Source organism: Aristolochia californica, unplaced genomic scaffold, assembly GCF_029961685.1.
Source record: "Aristolochia californica isolate CCGP_79_NKW_82.1479 unplaced genomic scaffold, dmAriCali1.0.hap1 SCAF_1, whole genome shotgun sequence".
NCBI classification, from domain to species: Eukaryota; Viridiplantae; Streptophyta; class Magnoliopsida; order Piperales; family Aristolochiaceae; genus Aristolochia; species Aristolochia californica.
The window spans coordinates 2701454-2716563 of NW_027181770.1; the positions used below are offsets into that span (position 1 = coordinate 2701454).

Below are 15110 nucleotides of genomic sequence, written 5' to 3' on the forward strand. Positions count from 1 at the left end.
AGTCGGGAACTTAGTGTCCCACACCGGGACTGGGTCTCGAGGTTAGCTCTGTGAAACTGGGTTCATTTCTGAAGTTGCTTCGCAAAAGGTGTCTGTTAAAGACAGGGACGGCGTGGCCTCGATGGCTGGGAGCCGAAGTTGGTATGCGACCCCTGCTGAAGACGTTCACTACAGTGGCTATTATGGGTTTTACGGAAGTGGCATCCGCTTTTCGTAGTTCTCGGCTGGAAGCGGATAGGGCGGCCGCCGGTGTTGTTCTCGCCCCGGAAGCACCAATCGCCGCAAGAACGAGGAGGAGGAAGGCGGCGAACCTCAGAGAAGTGGAGAAGATTGGAGACTGCATCTTGATTGTCAATTATTCTTGATTCGAAGACGCAACGGCCTTTGGTTTATATATATAGTGGGCGAGGAGGCGACGAGGATAGTGCCATTCGAAGTGGATTACGCAAAGTATCCGGGAGAAAGGCTTGTGGGAAAAGCAAAAGAGTATGAAGAAATGAAAGAGATGTGGGTCTCGATACCGTCAAAGATGAGATCCAACCGGGTCCACCGGTAAAAGATGAGGCCCTCTACGAGGTGGAAGCGTGTTTATCGGGACCCGTAAAATCTTATTTCAACCTAATATAAAAGTAAAAATACTTGGATTTGTCAATTTCAATCACTTTAGTGATGTAATCGTAATATTTGACTTTTGCTCAACAAAAACGGCCTCTTGCCCCTCGCTCATTGATGACGGGAGATGGAAGAGACCCCACCACACGCCGTGACATTAGATTCGCACGTTGGCGACGTGCATGGACCTCCCTAGTGTCCCCAACCATGGCTGCTCGCCCGCTTCCATTGAATCCGGCCCTTGTTTCGTGCCGGCGAAGTTCCTCACTAGTGTCACCCTTCGTTTTCATGCAGCTTTTCATCTACTAATTAGTCAGCCTCGCACAGCTGCTTCCACTCACAAGTGGCGCGATCTTCCACAATCCATTCAGATTCTCCGATCTCGTGGGGAGGTCACGAGATCATTCACATTGTATTTTTTTGCAAAGAATACGGGTTTACACTTTTCTAAGTGAAAAGCATGAATCATATTGACTATTACATTGATGTTTATCTTCATCTCTTTCATCACTCATTGTGTTCTCTTCAAAAGACTAGCAATAGTAAGCACATCGAAATGTTGTTACTTGTTGCCAAGAGTCGTTATTATATGGAAAGTGTGATCCTTTTTGGAAGATAAGCACAAATGGAAAATGTGATCCATTAGGATGCTTTCGGCAAAGGAGCAAGCAGTATGTGAACAATATGCCGCCGTAACATAAGCTTGTAGACCAGGTTTCCATTATCAGAATCCAAAGATCACAGAGTGCCATAAATAGTATTTTTCTGTTACCAATTTATTTATAAATACACCTTGTAATCTTGAATATAATCGTGGTGAATAAATAGATTATTAATGAAATCTCACATGGTATCAAACGTCGTCAATCCTTTGTCTATTTGATAGCCATTTCTTTCAACAAGAAGCTTCCCTGAACAAGAACAACAAGATTTGCCAGCACGATTCTTCCGTTGTTGCCACCGCATTCCACCAAGCTCCGCCGTTGCATTCTCATCGCGGTGCCGCTTCCTCTATAATTTTTTTTCTCCCCTTCAAGCGCGAGGGCCCATTCCTCCTTGAGCCAAACCCTCGCCCAACTAGAGAGAGGGAACCCAGGTTTGCAGCATTGGCCCCAGGTTCAACCCAATGTCCAGCTCGGTTCATAGAGATTTGAAAAAAAAATTGCCTCTTTTCAAAGTTTACCGTCAAACCCCTCATCTCCCTTTTTCCAAGGTTCAAAAGCCAAAAGTATCTCTCGGGTCAAACATCAATGGTCGTTGACTCTATTTCTCCTTTCTTCCCTTTTCAAACTCTCATTCACATGATTACCATTACTCTCTTCCGGAGAAACCAACTTTTTCCCTTTCTTGAGAGCCAAAATCTCCTCAGCTATGCAGACGGAACCCTCACGCCACCACCTCAATTTGCCACTTCGGATTTGACCATCTCTACTACTGAATATATAACATAGAGAACAATGGATCAACACCTTCTGAGCCTCCTCCTTTGCTCTCTTACCAAGGATGCAATGGCTGAGGCTGTTGGCCTTTCCACTGTACGCGAAGTATGGCTTACATTAGAAAATGCATTCAATCACGGGTCGAAGGCTCGAGAAATCAGTCCCAAAGACAACTACCAAGAGTAATCTCATCACATAGGGAACTCTTTAAATGATATGGATTAATTTGTCCCTGAGATGAACTAGATGATACACTACAGTAGCCTCTATTATAGTTTATTCTTTTTCTCTTTTTGTTTTGGAAATTTCACCAAAATAACCATTTAAAACAACTTATTTTGAAAAACAACGACGTCATCAAATTATTTTGAAAAATACCCAACTTTGACCGGTCCACTGCACATATGTACAGTCAAAGGCGACACGTAAGCTTTGACTACTTACATGTCACCACATCATCAGTGCATTGAAGTTAAATTAACACATCGTCTGCCATGTCATTAAATAAAAAAAATGAATAATTTTTTTTTAAATAAAAAATTAAATACACATTTTTCCTCGCTCATTTTTCTCCTCTCCTCTCGCCCTCTCGTTGCCGCTCGGCCTCGGCCTCGGTCTCCTCTCCTCTCCTCTCCCCTCTCGCAATACCTACTCCCGCCGATCGGCCTCGCCCTAGACCTCGACATCCCCCTCTCAATTAAAAAATTAAAAATTATTGTAAATCGATAATAAAATTTGTTTAATTAGTAAGAGTAAGAGATTTTTTAATTAATTAGTATATATATTTTTAATTATTTTAAATATAAGGTAATAAAAAGTCTATTTGAAAAAATGTATTGATAAATTTGATTTTTAAACTCAAAACTAAAATTTTCAAAAATTTTAATTAAAATATTTTTTAAATCGATAATAAAAAAGTGTTAAATAGGTAAGAGTAAGATCTTTTATAACTTATTATTTTAAATATAAGGTAATAAAAGTGTACTGGTATATTTATTTTTTAAACTCAAGTAAAATTTTCATATTTTTTTAGTTAATAAATATTTTTAATTGATAATAAAAGGTGTTGTAAGATTTTTAATTAACTAATATTTATTTTTAATAATTTATTATTTTTTAAATAATATGAAAAAATTATACAAATAAATTGTATTTTTAAAATCTAAAATAATTTTTTTGTATATTTTTTAAATTTATAAATATTTTTATTTTCTAAATATTTTAAATCTAATTAGTATACTTATTTCATTTTTTATTTTTTAAAATATAAAGTAATAAAAAGTGTAACGATAAAAATTTTTAATTAATAATTTTTTTATTGATAGTAAATGGTGTTAAATAAGTAAGAGTTATTTTTTTTATTATTTATTAGATTTTTTAAGAATTTATTATTTTAGATATAAGGTAATAAAAAATGTATTTTATTTTTAAAAAAAATTATTTAATTTTTTATCATTTAATGATGTGGCATCTGACATGGCAAAATAATGACATGGCAGATAACGTGTTCATATAACTTCACTGCACTGATAACGTGGCGACATGTAAGCCGTCAAAGCTTACATGTCGCCTTTGACTGTACACATGTGCAGTGGACCGATCAAAGTTGGTATTTTTCAAAATAAATTATTTTAAATGGTTATTTTGGTGAAATTGCCTTTTGTGAATGGATAACCCAGAGAGCTCCTTATTGCTTTAGCACGACCCGATGTACTTTATCACATAAAAGCGAAGTGTTGTTTGTGGGGTTTGTAGGGAATTAAGTCTCATTATAGCAAGCTTGTTTTCATACTCAAGCAAATGGAAGAGAGGGCTCTGGTTCAAGAACACAAGGAATTGTACAAAACCAGCCATTTGTCGAAGACTATTTCGAGGCACTATATAAGCAGGGGACCGGACACTAAATGAATGGAGCCCGTAAGAAAGCAAACAGCAGAAGCATATGCCACCGATCCATCCACATACGTACGTGAGGAGGAGCTTCCAATTCACATTCTGCACAAAATAAATTTCAGTTATTTAAACATGTTTCTTGCTAATGAAGTAAACTCTTCAGGCAAAGAGATAGAATTGTAATGACCCTTGCATCATCCGCTATTCCGACTCCAAGTAATGACCCGATGAAAGCATGGGTACACGATAATGGAAACTTCATTTTAGTTGCCAGGATCATGATCGTCACTGCAGAAAACTTTGAGCTTAACGCTCTTGAATTGCTTGTGTAATTGAGCTTGCCTCCGAGGCTTTGTGTGAGCCGCCATCCACACAGAAAGAACCCAAGGGAAGCAGTAAGTCCTGCCACGGCTCTGAGCCACCACCTGACTTCGATTGTCCCCTAAATCAAGTATAACTCCTTAGGAACGATTCGCGACTTTACGGAATCGACGACAGAGACCTACGAAAAAAAAAAGCCGAAGTATACCAGATCTTCACCATTTTGCCCGAATATCTGTTTCTGTGGTGCAACACGTCCGTTATGGCTTCAAATGGGCTCGCTAAAGCTGCTATCTCATTTGCAGATTGAACGTACATGTAAATGGAGACTGCGAGCAAATGTGGGAAGCGAAAGAGATCTTCCATCTTCGGCTCAAATTTCTCCGCAAGTGCATGCCGAACGAGAGTTTTCCTATCATATTCAATGACCTGCAATAGTTTCAGCAAGTTTGGTTATGAGGGTACGTGTTGATACTATTTAGACCGAGTCGGATAACAATGGTGGGTAGAGGGCTGACCTTAGGGAAGAAAGTGAAAGTTTTCTGATCTGTGAATACCCGTGAGAAATTCCTATTCCTCCCAGTTGCAGACTTTTCAATCCTCTGGAAATCTCTCTTCTGCGCCAAACGGTTGGGTTTAGATCCAAGAAGCTGCTTCAAGGGAATCAACTGCGTGGTCACTGATGATAATGGCGACACTTGATGGGATTCTGGAACTGCAGCGGGAGAAGCCCAACTGCCCTCGTCCTCTTCATATACTGTATCCAGAACTCTCTTTTCCATGAAAGCTTTTAGGACATTTTCAAATTTCTCCTCGTCACTTTCAACTTTATTATCGGCAACTTAAGTACCGTGATTTAGGTCCGAGCTCGGCTTCCGTGATTTGCTGCATTTACTGATGTAGGCCTTCTCGTCGGCTTCCAATCTCTTTCTGGTCAAGGGAACTACCACGATCTTCATCATGGATCAAAACAGATGCGACTTGGAACGTATTATATGCTACATTTTCGTGAAAAGTTTTCCGGGGAAAGACCAAGCCTGATCTTCGGTACAAGGGACGAAAGCACACCAGAGATAACAGAGCAGCGACGACGGTTGCCAATGTGACCGCTACTATGACTTCCCATGCTTCTGGTGTTACTAAATGATAAATAACCTAGCACCAAATCAAGAAATGGGGAGCGATCATGGTTTTGTTCTGCTCCTCTTTCTCAAATTTTCAACAATTAGAAGGACGTACTTGAATTAGTAAAGATTGAGCCAAGGAACCAGGTATAGGATAAAGAAGCAGAGCAATCCAGCTGATACCCCTTAGTAGAAAGGCAGAAATATGAGCAGCCTTTTCTCTGCATTCTCTCGGCGAAGCAGCAAAACCTTGAGAAGCCTGAAAAAGCAAAAGCCGATCACACCACCAGCTATAACTGGGCCTGCTATCCATTCCATAACGATCCGGAGCAGGCCCATGCCATTAAATGCATAAGCTTCACTCTGCACAGGTTAAAACGCTACTCAAGTGGCGAAATGTAAACGAAGAAGAAGATGGTCTTTCATGAGGTTGGATTCTTAGTTGGTGGAGCGAACCTAGCTATTCAAAATTAACCATTTGCTCTTTCAAGTTTTGTGTTTTTAGGTAGAATTTTATGACACTGCAACATATGTCATGTACTCGAGGTTAATCAGACTAAAACTTGGAAAAAGTTTAAAAGGAGAGGACATAAATGAGTATCTCTTTACCTTACTGCGAACAGATAAGACGTCAAAACCACGAGTAGCCAGCATCGTTCCAAGGAGTGCGCTCTGCATCGTTTGTTGAGATGAAACAGGTAACTCCATATAGGTAGCAAAAGAAAGCCATATTACTGCAGATAAGCAAATCACGATTCTTCACCCATGTACCAAGATATAAAAATAGCCTTAGTTTTCGAAGAACTTTCATTGACATATATCTGCATATTGATTGCTAAATGGCTGGTAATAATTTCTGGTGTTTCTTTAGCCACTGGAAGAAGATAATACATTGATTAGGAAATGTTAGTGCGAGTACTTGAAGTGATAAGAACAGTAACCATACTCCACATCAAGAATCCCTCATTGGGTTGATCTCCTTTGAGAAATTGCGGAAACAAAGAAAATTCCCATAAGAGTTAGTAAAGTCTAGTGCCTTTCTTCCTCCTCTAGGTAAGGAGGAATCTGGAGACGAGTTAATCCATGCATAAGGAGCAAGTTAAGGCTTTCAGCCGCTAGTCGTGGTGTTGGTAGTTTACACTTTGTAGAAAAGGCGGGTTAGTGACATAAGAGAATTTAACGAAATTGAAATGAAAAAAAAAAAGGATATAAGGAAGAGTGTGAGGCGCACATCTGAAAACAAACGATGAACTGTTCCGTTGCTTGATAACGCCGCACCTGGCACATTGATCATGCAAGCCACCACGGAGGCTTGTAAAAGTGTCAAAGCATTGGATTCCACTGTCGAGGAGAACTGTTCAATCAATTAAACATGGACAGATGCTTATCCACTGTTGATTGATGTATCATATTCCTAACTCGATCTACCTGCTGATAAGGATGTTACTGACAACGATTCATATGTAGATGAAGAGGCGATAAAATTTGACTCCAGATGTTTCAATGATTAAATCTTTGGTGTACTGATCAAGAGAAACCCACCGGCTCAGGAAGACTACTAGGTCCAGCTGAAAAGGCAGTCGCAAAAGACAGAAAAGCTCCAAAGATTGGGATCCATTGCTACGTCTCCGACCAGTTGCCTACCACTCGAACGCTTAGGTTGACAGAAATGGTTCCGCTTGACATGCCGGAGATATCCCAAGACTACAAAAATCTGGGGAAGAAGAAGAAGAGGAATTAATACAATCATTGTTGTGTGGTGAAAGTTAAATAACTGTTAATTTCCCACAGACCAGTCGTTACGTTAAGGTACATTGGAATAATCAGCTCGATCCCCACAAAGAAAATGTAACTTGTCGAGGAGGAAACAGCCAAGAAAGCCTCCAGGCTGAGGCAGGTATTTCGCTGTTTCCCATGGGACCATCCAAACAAATTTCAACATCACCTAGTTGAAGGCAAAATGGCAGAAAATTATAATTATCTGTTCAAATAGTTGACGATGGTTGTGGGACTCGAACAGTCCCATGCTGCGCCAACTAGTGCAAGAGGCGAGGCGTGCAATATTATTGTCACAGTACACTTAGAAGATGAAACAGAAGCGCGTCTCGCAGCTCTTTATTTGGAGTCTTGGACACAAAAGAGGAAGAAGACGATGTATGGGTCACTCTCGCCTTTGAGAAAAAACACGAGTACTGAACAACTTCAATAACTATGGTGGGGGTTAAGGTGTCAACAAGGAAAAGCAATGTAAATGACGAAATCAGGCCTTAAAAGATTCTAGTCTTTCAGGATTTAATGGCTGCCATTTGAGTAGTTGTACGCTTAGAACCCACCACTCGATGCCCAGACCCAGCTAAAAAACCACGTGTCGTACGCTTCCTTAGAGCCGACCAACCCTGCCCATCTCTAAAATTTTCAGTTTTCATTTAAAGAAGCTGCGAAGCTCCAGCAGAACAGCTGGTTTCTCCTCACCCTTGCACTCACCGACAGATGATGACAACTCTCATACCCCGGTATCCAACTCATTACTTATCACTTTCTTGACTTGTCACTGGTCACCGATTTCGGAGTCTTCAAAACCCCAGTAAAGAACTTCAATAACTCTATACAAACAAGAAACCTCTCAGTTGAGTCTTCAATCTTGCATTTGTTTACACAAATCTCCCCTCTGTGGGTAGCACCTTGTTCCCTTGTTTCTCAGTTTCCACCCTTTCCCTCCTCGTCTTTCGCGAGGATCGCTCGCCTTGTGAGAGAACGATCCCAGCCACTGATGAGCCGCACCCAGAAATATCGGGGAGCCGCTCGAATCCTAACCCTGTAGTTCCTTTTGGGAAAAAAAAAGAAAAAAAGGGGGCGAATGATTCTTTCCAGCTTTCTTTCCCTTCGCAGCTACAGCCTTCAGGACTGGATAATGCATGATCGAGGGGCGGTGGCTGGACTTTCCAGGATTCGGGGTATATTTTCCGCAGCCATTGGGGCGTGGAATTTTATCCACGAGATGCTGATGCATGCTTATCCACCTTAGATTGATGCGCGCCATTCCGAACCAGGGTCAAGGCGGGCCGCCGTTTTGATTAATCATTCCCTGTTCTCCGTCGATATGCGTTCAGACGGAGAAAGAGCGTATGCCTAGGAAACTCTTCCCCTTCTGGCGGAATAAGTGCCCCTGCCGTTATGCAAATGGATTTAATTTATGTACCCATGACGTGCAGAGGTCAATGGAGAAGGATATTTGGAATTGGTGATGGTTAGGTTCCACGTTGGCTTATCTAGCACGTGCAACCCTCCCGTTGTTGACTCGTCCTTTTTTTCTTATAAAGCCTCCTATCGAGTGGAACATATTAACTATAAAACTCATCTTGTTATGGTGAGTCTAGCTTTTATGAGACTCGGTTCATAACGAGACTCGCTAACTCGTCACTTCACTTCATTAGCAATAATCTTTTTCAAAAGAAATGATCCGTTCCCACGTTGTTCGGTAAAGGGCGTCGACGCCAGAGAGCCATAAATAAAAAAATAAAAAAATTGATTAAAAAACAAAAAGATAAAGAAAGATAAGGAAAACACGTCGGGTGCTGGTTCCGACTTCCGGGTCATTGGTTTTCAATTCAGATTCGACCAATTGGCTTCGAGAGGATCAAACGGAATGGCCAACCGGACCGGAATACCCTTTTCTTTTTACAATAAAGCCACTGCAAAAAGCGGAGAAGAAGAGGCGGATAAGTATGTCATAATTGGAAAAAATCAGGACAAATCCTGTGATTGTCTACCTCGAATGGATGTGGCAATAGGGAAACGCGACCTGCTCCATCGATGACTGAAGGAAAGAAATTTTTTAAAAACGTGGGCTTATTACCGGCACGTCAAGCGTCAGTGCTGACGTAACAATTTCTCGTCCATGTCATAATCTTCCTGCTGGGCCCAGCGTCCCCCATCCCATCCGTGGAACCAGCTTTACACCTTGCCAGTCAATCTTGAACCGCTCCCTCCCGGGCCACTTCTTCTAGTGTGACGTGTCGTCTTTTGACTGGTCCGCTGTCCTCGAAACGGAGATGGACATCTTACGTGGTAGTGAACCCACGTGCCACGTTTCTGGACATCTTCCTGGGAAGCGCGTGAAGGTGACTATGTGACGCCAGCTGGCACGGCCGACCTTATCCTCTTTCTATTTCCATTTTTTTCTGTTCATATTTTCTTTCCCCTGAAAGCATTTATGCATTTTCCTTTGTTCTTCTCCCTTGAATATTCAAATAAGAGGCTTTTGAGAAGGGGAGAAAGAGAGAGAGAGAGAGAGAGAGAGAAAGAGAGACGGATAATTTATAATTTGCGAGCAAATGGACTGAAACCTAGGTGGTCTATTTTCGCTCTCTAACGAAAGTCCGAGAAAAAAAAATATAAGGAGCAGAAGGAAAAATCACGTAGTGTCCGTCATCGCGCGATCACATATTCAATCTTTTCTACGGTGGTAAGCTTCAATTTCTGATCCTCTCTTACATATTTCTTTGAAACAAGTCTTCAATCGATCACGGTTGACAGACGTGCTTCTTTTTTCTTGTTTCCTTTATAGTTTTAGGATTCGTTATCGAGCTATGTTGCGTTATCGAGATTCAAAAGAAGAAAATATATCCTTGTTCTTGTGCTTAGATCTTCTACTATCATAACCCTAATGAAAGTGCCCGACCTTTTACTTTTCTTGGATCTTGTTGCTTCTTGTTTTGTTTCTAGGGTTATCATTTTGTGCAATATCGGCACTTGGTTCCTTGCAGGTTGCCTAATCAGATTTCTTGCGCTACTTTACGTTGGTAGAAGAAAAGTGTATCGAAAATGATGTCCAGATCATATACAAATCTATTAGATCTGGCGTCGGGGAATTTTCCGGCGATTGGGCGCACCGGAAAACGTCTACCTCGTGTAATGACTGTACCGGGAATTGTCTCCGAGCTCGACGACGACCAGGCAAACAGCGTCTCCTCCGATGTCCAATCTTCCATTATTCAAGATCGCATAATAATTGTAGCGAACCAACTTCCCGTCAAAGCCAAACGCCGACCGGACAACAAAGGTTGGTGCTTCAGTTGGGACGAGGACTCCTTGCTTTTACAACTAAAAGACGGATTGCCCGAAGACATGGAAGTGATCTACGTTGGATCTTTAAGGGTGGATGTGGACCCATTGGAACAGGATGATGTCTACCAAACCTTATTGGAGCGTTTCAAGTGCGTCCCTGCTTTTTTGCCACCTGATATTCTTTCAAAATTTTATCATGGGTTCTGCAAGATGCACTTGTGGCCGCTGTTCCATTACATGCTCCCCTTCTCGGCAGATCATGGTGGTAGGTTTGACCGCTCACTGTGGGAGGCTTATGTTGCTGCCAACAAGATCTTTTCGCAGAGGGTTATTGAAGTGATTAATCCAGAAGACGACTATGTGTGGATTCACGATTACCATTTGATGGTCCTGCCCACTTTTTTAAGAAGGCGATTTAATAGGTTAAGGATGGGGTTCTTTCTGCATAGTCCGTTCCCGTCCTCTGAAATCTATAGAACTCTTCCTGTTAGAGAAGAGATCCTTAAAGCACTATTGAATTCAGATTTGATTGGTTTCCACACCTTTGATTATGCACGACATTTCCTTTCTTGCTGCAGCCGGATGTTGGGTTTGGAGTATCAGTCAAAGAGGGGATACATCGGGTTAGAGTATTATGGACGAACTGTTGGGATTAAAATCATGCCAGTTGGGATCCACATGGGTCAGCTGGAGTCTGTGCTCAGTCTGGCAGACAAAGAGTGGAGAGTTGAAGAGCTTAGGCAGCAGTTTGAGGGGAAGACTGTGTTGCTAGGCGTTGATGATATGGATATTTTTAAGGGAATCAATTTGAAGCTTCTTGCTATGGAACAGATGCTCACGCTACATCCAAAGTGGCAGGGAAGAGCTGTGTTGGTGCAAATTGCGAATCCTGCCAGGGGCAGGGGTAGAGATCTTGAGGAGATTCAAGCAGAAATCGAAGCAAGCTGCAAAAGGATCAATGAGGAATTTGGCCAACCAGGTTATGAACCAGTCGTGTTCATTGACAGACCTGTTTCAATCAGTGAAAGAATTGCTTTCTACACTATTGCAGAATGTGCGGTTGTGACTGCTGTAAGAGATGGGATGAATCTCACCCCATATGAATATATCGTGTGTAGGCAGGGAACTAATCAAACTGAATCAAGTTCTGACTTAAGCGTGCACAAGAAGAGTATGTTGGTGGTGTCTGAGTTTATTGGATGTTCACCTTCTCTAAGTGGAGCAATCCGGGTAAACCCATGGAATGTTGAAGCTACGGCTGAGGCAATGAATGAAGCTCTATCAATGCCTGAGGCTGAGAAGCAGCTGAGACATGAAAAACACTATCGATTTGTGAGCACCCATGATGTCGCCTATTGGTCACGCAGCTTCTTACATGATATGGAAAGATCATGTAAGGATCACTTCAGAAGAAGGTGTTGGGGAATTGGGTTGAGCTTTGGTTTTAGAGTAGTTGCGCTAGATCCTAATTTCAGGAAGTTATCAATTGATGCCATTGTTTCAGCATATGAGAGAGCAAAGAACCGAGCAATATTGCTAGACTATGATGGAACTGTGATTCCACATACATCTATCAACAAAACTCCTAGTCAAGAAGTGATCTCCATATTGAATGCACTTTGTAGTGATCCAAACAATGTTGTTTTTATTGTTAGTGGGAGAGGCAGAGGCAACTTGGGGAAGTGGTTTTCTCCATGTGAGAAGCTTGGAATTGCTGCAGAGCATGGCTACTTCGTGAGGTAAATTGGTTCCTTTTTATCTTGTCTCCATCTTCTTATACTATAACTTGGCAATTTTATGATTTTGTGAGGACTCTGTCAGGTGGTTGCGTGATGAAGATTGGGAAATATGTGGTCAAAGTACAGATTTTGGGTGGATACAGATAGCAGAGCCAGTTATGAAACTCTACACGGAAGCCACTGATGGTTCTTCTATTGAAACTAAAGAGAGTGCATTGGTTTGGCACCACCAGGATGCGGACCCTGGCTTTGGATCTTCACAAGCAAAGGAGTTGTTAGATCATCTAGAAAGTGTGTTGGCTAATGAACCTGTTGCTGTGAAGAGGGGGCAACATATTGTTGAAGTGAAGCCTCAGGTAAAATGTTCGTACTTCAGGTCATTCAAATGCATCATATCCTGGGGAACTGTGCTTTGGCTAGAGATTTTCTGACATGGGGCATAGGAAATGCTGCTTCTGGTTGTGACATCTGAGTTCTGACCCTGTCAGAAGATATCTTAAAAAGCCCCATTCTCATCTTCAAAACCTGCATAGGCCTCAAATTTGGGCTTGCCATGTGACTTGATCAAACTGTGCAATTTGATGTTCAGGACCCGAAGAGCAGGCTATGTGGTGTCTTTGATCAAAAGGATTGTTCTTTCCTGTATAAAATTCATCTCATGACTGCTTTGAAACTAACCATATAATTTAAGCTTAACAGTCTGTTACTTTTCCTTGAGTCAGCTTCTGTCTCTCTGGATATGCTGGTTTATGTTTGGCATTTTCGACAACAACAGCCAAATACTGAATACCACTGAAAAACATGTTTTTTTTATCATTAAAACTGCATCCAAACCTTCATTTACTCATTTGAAGATTCTTCATTGCTATTGCTTATCTTTGATTCCTGGTGATTGTAGTCTTGACTCCAATTCTTTATTGGTGATCATAGGCGGTCAGCAAAGGCCTTGTGGCTGAAAAGATCTTAGCATCCATGACAGAAAAAGGCAGGCAAGCTGATTTTGTGCTGTGTATTGGGGATGACAGATCTGATGAAGATATGTTTGAAGGAATGGGCGCTCTTGCAAGAGAAATGCTTTCCTCCAACCCAGCAGTTTTTGCCTGCACAGTTGGGCAGAAACCTAGCAAAGCCAAGTATTATTTGGATGATACTGTTGACGTCATAAGAATGCTACAATCTCTTGCTGAAGCTTCGGTGTCATCCTCACGTAAAGTTGCTACTCAAAGCTCTCCTCCTCTCTATCCATCTGGCAGGTTATTGGCTCCATCAGATTGATTTTCATGAGAATCCCACCAAAAAACTCTGCAAGGAGAAAATAAGTTATTGGTGACTTATGCCAGCAAATCGGTTGGTGGAAAGAAACAGGATTATTTTACGACTGAAACGGAGGAAGCACCTTCCGCAATATTTGATTGGATTAATTTTGTAAAGCTAGCTCATGAAAACATGCAGCTTATTTTACTGACTGAAGAAGAGCTTCTGGGTACTCTGGGTGCATGATGGTTGGAAGAGGTGTGTGCCGGGTGACAATGGATTCAGTGAAGCGCTGCCGTTATCTTTTACTGGATTTCAAGCATGCAAAGGCTTATACTTGTTTGTGGCAATTCTATACTTACAAAGCCCTGCCATGATAGTTAAAAGGAGAAGCGAGGACTGCACTTAGGAAAGATTGAAGATTTCTAATCTACTGAGGCAGACAGTGGAAAGGATAAGCGTGAGATGGGACATCTAAGTGGCATGCTCATACCAACTGAACTGTAACTTCTGCAGAAGAAGTAAAAGCTTGAGGGTTCCAGCAAGGGTTCGTAGGATGTAGAGCTGAACGTTACTGATAATACAGCTAGCAATTTTTTTCTCCTTTTGGGTGGTTCAAAATTCTTCCCTCCGTATTTGCTTTATTTGATTGACTGATCATCGGAACTGTATATTTGAAAATTTCCGGATTATTTTATTTTATATTTGGTGTCGGAGGCCTGAATGCAAATCAGAACGGGAAACTGGTAAAATCAGCATATGTTTTTCATGTAAGATTAGAGCGATGACTAGCAAGGGGATTCCAAAAGTGCAGCACGAAAAAAGGTTTTCAAAGTCGCTCGGTCCATCCTCCAGAAATCCTCTATTTCTCCTACTGGACTGTGGTTGGCTGGTTCCCGTATGAGCTAGCCGGTGCATTCAAACACGCATTTGCTGCATTTTGGAACTACGAAGAATTCATCATCAAAGCGAGGGAGTTAAAGGCGACATGTGGTAAAAAAAAATAAGTGACGAATTCGTTGAATTTGACTTTGTTAGAGATTCTCGGGCTACTCCAGCACAGTGGGATCCCGTTACTGGACGTCACGACAATGGCCACCGGCCAATCAATGACCTCAACCACATAGAATGAATAGCAGAAGTGTCTCATGTTCTTCATTTTAGTGCCTTTACTCAGCGGTTACCAGTGTTGCTGCTCTCTCTCCAAACCACTTCTAAGAATATCTTTTTCTTTTTTAAGATCAAAATTATACTCTCCTCTCAGAATTCTATCATGCAAGGACACGATAGAGATAGAGATAAATATAATAATAGAGATAAAGATAACTAGTGAAAACAGCTTCTGAACACGTGCAAGTCATAAAAAATGTCTGCAGAAAAGGATGAAAGTTGGGACCTAACACTAAAGATGGAAAATTCAAAGTGCGATGCGTGTGGTAAACTAGTGATATGAACCCGACAACCACAAGGTGTTGTTGATGGAGGCCGATATTTAAAAATATAATTATAAACTTAAAACGGATTATGTCCTACAAAACAAACACAGCTCTTGTACTAAGTTACGAAGTCAATTATCAACTAAAAAAATAAGCACTGGTGGACGGCCATCAGGCTCGACACGAACTGGTTAGTGGTATGAAGGATATACTTTTAGAGGTATA

At 41.4% G+C, this 15110-nt stretch overlaps 2 protein-coding genes across 2 annotated transcripts; one reads left to right on the forward strand and one right to left on the reverse strand.

Annotated features, from left to right (window-relative positions):
- Nucleotides 1-1455: 1455 nt before the first annotated feature.
- LOC137958189 (uncharacterized) lies at nucleotides 1456-6097 on the reverse strand. Its single transcript, XM_068805536.1, has 8 exons — nucleotides 5999-6097; nucleotides 5505-5648; nucleotides 5334-5420; nucleotides 5116-5218; nucleotides 4784-5022; nucleotides 4474-4694; nucleotides 1922-2145; nucleotides 1456-1523 (listed from the first exon to the last, which is right to left on the reverse strand). Exons 1-8 carry the CDS (start codon nucleotides 6095-6097, stop codon nucleotides 1456-1458), a joined length of 1185 nt encoding a protein of 394 aa, XP_068661637.1.
- A 3569-nt stretch (nucleotides 6098-9666) lies between these two features.
- LOC137941337 (probable alpha,alpha-trehalose-phosphate synthase [UDP-forming] 7) lies at nucleotides 9667-14201 on the forward strand. The gene is made up of 4 exons (XM_068786739.1): nucleotides 9667-9854; nucleotides 10156-12195; nucleotides 12278-12551; nucleotides 13126-14201. Exons 2-4 carry the CDS (start codon nucleotides 10214-10216, stop codon nucleotides 13468-13470), a joined length of 2601 nt encoding a protein of 866 aa, XP_068642840.1. The 5' UTR covers nucleotides 9667-9854; nucleotides 10156-10213; the 3' UTR covers nucleotides 13471-14201.
- The last annotated feature ends 909 nt before the right edge of the window (nucleotides 14202-15110 follow it).